Source organism: Sebastes umbrosus, chromosome 3 (genome assembly GCF_015220745.1).
Source record: "Sebastes umbrosus isolate fSebUmb1 chromosome 3, fSebUmb1.pri, whole genome shotgun sequence".
Taxonomy (NCBI): domain Eukaryota; kingdom Metazoa; phylum Chordata; class Actinopteri; order Perciformes; family Sebastidae; genus Sebastes; species Sebastes umbrosus.
Genome location: NC_051271.1, coordinates 31,054,863 through 31,060,862, shown reverse-complemented (window position 1 = coordinate 31,060,862; position 6,000 = coordinate 31,054,863). Strand labels below are relative to the sequence as shown.

At 41.1% G+C, this 6,000-nt stretch overlaps 1 protein-coding gene across 2 annotated transcripts; it reads right to left on the bottom strand.

The window, feature by feature from the left end:
- Positions 1-798: 798 nt before the first annotated feature.
- LOC119485834 (NFIL3 like protein-like) lies at positions 799-3,740 on the bottom strand. 2 transcript variants are annotated; one of them, XM_037765650.1, is made up of 3 exons: positions 3,660-3,740; positions 3,594-3,622; positions 799-2,871 (listed from the first exon to the last, which is right to left on the bottom strand). In XM_037765650.1, the coding sequence occupies exon 3, from the start codon at positions 2,780-2,782 to the stop codon at positions 1,529-1,531; it is 1,254 nt and encodes a 417-aa protein (XP_037621578.1). In that variant the 5' UTR covers positions 2,783-2,871; positions 3,594-3,622; positions 3,660-3,740; the 3' UTR covers positions 799-1,528. The 2 variants fall into 2 exon arrangements, with proteins under 2 accessions (XP_037621578.1, XP_037621577.1); XM_037765649.1 differs by lacking the exon at positions 3,660-3,740 and having other exon boundaries at positions 3,573-3,620.
- Positions 3,741-6,000: the final 2,260 nt, after the last annotated feature.

Below are 6,000 nucleotides of genomic sequence, written 5' to 3'. Positions count from 1 at the left end.
AGAAAAAGAAGATCCATTTCATCTTTCATGGCAAGAGCGCCGCCATGTTATCACTCAGTTGGTCGGCTCGGCTGAGTTCCACAGATACGATGGTAGAGACCGTGAAAGACGGAGACTGAGGACACGCGGGACAGAAGAAAACAAAAGAGGGGACACTATTGTATTGTTCCTGGATGTAAAGATGAGTTCTACAATGTTAAAACTAAAGACAAAACAGTCCATCTCATAAACTGCCACTGAAACGGAGAGTACTGCAGCAGCGCTGGCTATAGTGACACTGAAAGAGCCTCAGACAGGCGGTCAGTCCAGGTGCAGCTGACCTTCCTCTCTGATCACCTGTCTCTCCTCCTCTGCTGTCTCATTCAGACCGTTCAAAGACAGGGTTGCTAAGAAAATAAACGCTGAAAGCACCACTTTATTCTGAAGCTTGCGTTATTTGTTTACGTAACTTGCCGGTAGCTTCTGCTTTCAACATTCTTTTATTATTCGGCTGTCTGGTTGGTCCCAGTCTCAATGTATAATTTAAGCCTAGCAGTCCTGCCGACTAGAATAATATTAACTTTAAGTCACTGCCTCTCAACAAAAACTGCTGTCTCTCCCCCTCCCTCCCTCTCTCTCTCCTTTAACTCACACTTCTCTGTGCTGGACTATCAACTATCATTATTAGATATATTACAGTCATACAGTATCATCTCAAAGACGGTGAATACTGCATGCTCTGCTAATACAGTGAAACTAAACACAGATGGTCTGCAATGTAAAATATGTTGAAAAAAAATTGTCATAGGAGATACATCAGTTGTTTGTATAAAATATACATTTATTTACGTACAGTTCACTTAATTATAATTCTGAACAACAATGAAATATACAGTTGTATGTACCTCATTAGATAAATCAGATACAGTGAACAATATAAAGATCACAGAAACAAGTACACTCCAAAAAAGTATTTTCTTCTTCTGTTTGGGACAGCGCATAATATTGATATACAGTATTTGTTTTGAAAATCCTACAAACTGTATGTTGTCCCAAAAAGGACAAAGCATTTCCACATCTGAGTCAAGTGAACATGGTGAGATTGAAGTGTCACCAATTATAACCGTGTGCTACAGTATGTGTTGTATCTAACATGATCATGTCCAGTGTGTCTGACAGACCTGTTCAGTCAAGTATTCGGAAATGTACAGCGTCCTTCAAATCTCTGTAAATCAACATGATCGAAAGACATGTGATGACTCACAAAGAAACCACATTTAGCTTTGCATTCATTTAACATTAAAGTTAAATATGTTGGTGTTTTCTGGTGGGGAGGGGGGCAAGGGAGGGAGAAGGGGGGGGTGTTGACCATCACAGAACAAACAGGCTCCCAAACTAAGCTTTTCCAGTGAAACAGGTGTTGCAAATAAGGTTTGTCACTTCAGAGGTAGCTGTTAACACTGGGGCCATGCTGTGTGGGAGTCAGCAATCTGTAAGATCGATGGTTTGTAAAGATATGTAGTGTGAAATCTGTCTATTAACTTTGTGCTCAGGCTTTAAGCAGCTGCTGAGAGAAGAGCCTCTTGAGCTGAGCCACTTCCTGAGACAAACAGCTGATCTGAGACCTGAGACTGACATCGTCTGTCGAACACTTGGTGTCGCTGGAGTTCTGCAGAGAGGAGGACTTATGATGTCCAGATGACGGACCCTGATATTGCTGCCCAAGTCCACCACAGGCCTCCTCCCTGGACCAAGGAGCCTGACTCTCCGTCCGACTGTCCCATCCCGCCTGCTGGTGGTTCTTCACCTGGATGTTTGGCCACACTGTGGCTACAGGTGGTCCACTGTGTCTGGTATCAGAGGCTGGAGATGTCTCCCCTCCATCGCTGCAACCAGCGGGCCCTTTGAAGCGGAGCTTGTGCGGGAGGCTCCTCAAACCCTCGGGTGAGTCTTGTCTGTTTATGTAGTGACTCTCGTTGGCCTCCGGGGGACAGATGTGGGAGTCGTAGCCCCGCTGCTCCTCCACCAGCTCCCTCGGAGAAGGCCCACCACGCTCACTCAGTGTGTCATCAAAAAACACAGGGCTGCCCATATTTGAGCTACATGAGGTGGAGACACCGGACTCCTCGGAAACACTATGACTTGTCAGAGGCCCGGTTCCCCTTGGTCCATAGATGGCACCCTGTTGTGGAGGGTGAGAGTGGATGTGGTGGGTGCTGGGCGGTGTGTTGGGGTATGAGGGTCCATCAGTGTGAGGCTGGTAGGAATGTGTTGTCCTGGGTGTTGGTGGAGCACAGACGGGTGCAGACAGTGGCAGGATGGAAACCTCAGATGGGTCCTTGACCAGGCCGAAGCGAAACTTCAGGGCCAACAGCTCGGCCCTCAGGCAGGCGTTCTCCTCCAGCAGGCCCAGCACTCGCCTCTCTAGCACCACGTCATTGGCTCGCCGCTTCTCTCTGGACCGCTTGGCTGCCTCGTTGTTTTTTTTCCTCTTGTCCCAATAGCCGTCATCTTTATTCTCGTCAGGGATGAACTCTCGTTTGCGGCGTGCACTGTTGCCATTGTCTTCATCGCAGTTGCTACCACCCTTCGCTTCAGCGTTGGCAAGGCTCTCTTTGTGTTTGAGGGCGAAGGTGTGATTCAGGAAAGTTTTGGCCAGCTGGCTTGTGGAGGTCATGATGGAAACAGCCTCATCAGTGAAGGACAAGGTCCTTTCCAGAGGCCTGGACTCCGGTCCCTCCACAGCCAGCAGTGGGGGCGCTGACAGGTCCTGGATGTTGCCTCCCACAGTTTGACCTGTCATGTTCAAACTGTGATTTGACACTTGAGGGAGCTGTGAGGAACTCACTGAGAGTTGGTGGTTCAGGGTGAAGTGTGCTGTAATGGCACCACCTAGTGATGCAAAAACACAAACATGTGGTGAGGTGAGCATTTGTTCACAAGGGTGCAAAACAGTAAATCGACATTATACTGGTACCAGTTCAATGTTGTATTTTTTAACAGCAGGAAAAGACTTCTAATAATAATACAAAAGAAAAAAAAATTCTCATATCAAATAAATACTTACAGGCATTACAGAAGGATAGAAATACATTAATATAGATTCATAATAATAGTATCATTAATTTCAGTCATTTTATCCACATTTAAACAGTGGAATTTTAATCATCTTATTTAGCAATCAAATGACCATATGAACAGTTCCTAAAAAGAGAACAAATGTCGAAAAATCCCAAATGTTTGATTATTCCTTTAATTCGTTAATTTTCTTTTTAAGATCTGATATAGAGGATTATAATTAGTATTCTGAATTATTTGCTACACAGTGACCAGAACCAGGTCTTTACAATTCATGTAAAAATATTTTCATTAAACCCTAAATCCTAAACGGATGATTGATGAGCCCTAAATTATTGTTTACATAAAAAATAGTCTACATCCCATGTGAGATTCTAATGTCATCCAATATGACATGATGATAAATAAACTTTCTTAAAATCTATTTATGTACAGTACCTCGCATGATATAAAAATGAACGATAGTAATGAGACAAGAGTAAATCTTGGGAAACATTAAAGGAGATCTTACTTACAAATCAAAGAGCTGCTGATACCTTTGATGTGAATAAATCTCTTCAGTCAGTCAGTCAGTCAGAGAGAGGAGAGGAGAAGACATGTGGAGCTTCTCAGGTCGTCTGGATGTTTCTGCTCCACAAAAGCTTTCTGTCGTTTCTTTCCCCACTCATCGGTTCAGCTGGTTCAGCTACATCCATGGTTCAGCTGAGGTCGGCTCCTCACCCCGGGTGACCCCACCTCAACTCCTCCTCCACTCCTCCTCCTCCCTACTGGAAGGCAGCTGAGTCAAACCAGCAGTGACACGCAGCACAACAAACAACAACAAACAACAACAAACCCGAACAGAAACAAATCCTGACAGGTTGTTTGAATAGTATTTTATAACTTTTTATTATTTTTTTTATTGCCTTTAATTCACAAACTGGTCATACAGGTTCAATTACAAAGACATGTGCAAAACTGCAAAGGAATAACAAGACAAAATAACAGATGTTGGGGGATAAACAGCTTACAAGTACACAGCCAGGGAAAATAAACATTTAGATAAATATATTAAAGGAGGTGCATACAGTTACCGTCTTAATAGCTTTTTTTGTTTTCGGAGGAGAGAATCAATTTAATGTATTGTTTGGTTTCATGTTCAAATACAAAAAATGAAGGTTTAGATTTACTAAATTTGGATTTATGTATATGAAATTTAGCTAAGAGAATAATCAGATTAATAATATAATATTCTTTGATTTTACTGTTACCTTTATGGAAACCAAACAAAACATTCTCTAGACATAGAATAGTACTTTTTAACTTTAATACAGGCGCAGGCTTTGTCGAGTGACGTCGAAAACGAGGTTAAGATTAATAAATGAACAGTAAATTGTAAGCCGAACCAAAACCACGTAGGCTACACTGAAGTTCAACAAGTAACTGAGCATATCACAGCAACAACAAGAGAAAATGTTGTGTTTGGTATTAACATGAAGGACATTAAGAGTGACTTGATATTGAACAATCATCCAAATGGAGGAAAATGAAACCCCTATTTTCTGTTTTCAAAAGGGACCTTGTCGACAATCATCTCAGTGCTTTGAGACTAATGAAAGGACAACATGCAAAGTCTCTCCTCTGAGCTTATGAAGAACTGAACATATATGATGATGACCCGTAGAGCTACTATGGAAGAGTGCTGTCTTATTATTATTTATTTATTTATTTTTTGTTCCTTGAATTATTTTCTACCCTCTTTTATTTGTTATCATATTATTTTTTATAATTGAAGTTATCTTTCCTATCCAATTGTGCATTGTATGTATTGAGTTTAGATTACAGTGCCTTAATGTTTGTAAATTAATTTTCTTCAATAAAAAAAATATATATATATATCACAGCAAAAACACGTGACTGACAGAAAACATGCTGGACTGTCGCACTTTGACCTGTCAGAGTGTGACGGGTCAGTCAGGTAACCATGGCTATAACATAACATCTCATTGTGAGGTTTTAGGGTTCAGCTAGCTATCGCTCTCTCTCTATCTGTATATCTATTAATGCTCAGTAGGTCATTGAAGGTCTGCCATAGCCAATTGAGGCAAAAGGGATAAAGGGAAGTTGAAGAGGAAATTTTAAGTTTGGTTTTCATAGACTTTTTTTTAATTTTTTTTTTTTTACTGACAATGAATTACAAGCAGAAAAAAATCGTATTTCATGCAATATTAATACTGTCAAGATAATTTTCTCATCCATGTACTAACAGGTCTCTGTGTTCTCCTTCTGTTTTTGACATCACTGTGTTAAATTAGGTCACCAGTCTAAAATGGACAGCAGTCATGGTGTCCTCATTTGCTCTTTGCAGGTGAGCACCCACAACGAGGAGTTCAAGGTAACTCAGCTACATGGAAAAATGTGTTGTGTATGCGCTGTTTGTTTCTCTACAAACACTTCTACAACATACAATTAGACTTTTATTTCCATCACAACATTAGATTATCGGATAGATTACTTGCACTGTCAAAGAACAAACGTGAGGATGTGTAATGTCACTCACTCAGAATATTTTGTACTGTTCACCTCACTGTGTCAGAACAAAAGAAGTACATCACTGTGTTACTGCACCTGTGAGTTAATCAATACATTTTATAGCCATGTTTTGTAGATGAAGAACGCAAAGAGACAGAGTGAGTCATTTGAATGCGTTTTGACAGTGTGAATGGAAAAGAGAGCTGTTATGTAATACACAGAGAGAGCGAGAGCATGTGAGGACTGCTGGAAGTTCAGTTGGGGTGAGGTTGCACAGAAAAAAGGAACATTGTTCCGATCTGCTTGACAGAGATACTTCGTAATGCTTCACACAGGACTCTGTCTCTCTCTGTCAATCTCACCAGTTTCTCCAAAACAAGGCAACAGTTAACTTTTCACTCTTTAATTTATCCTGTCACTTATGCAAATCTT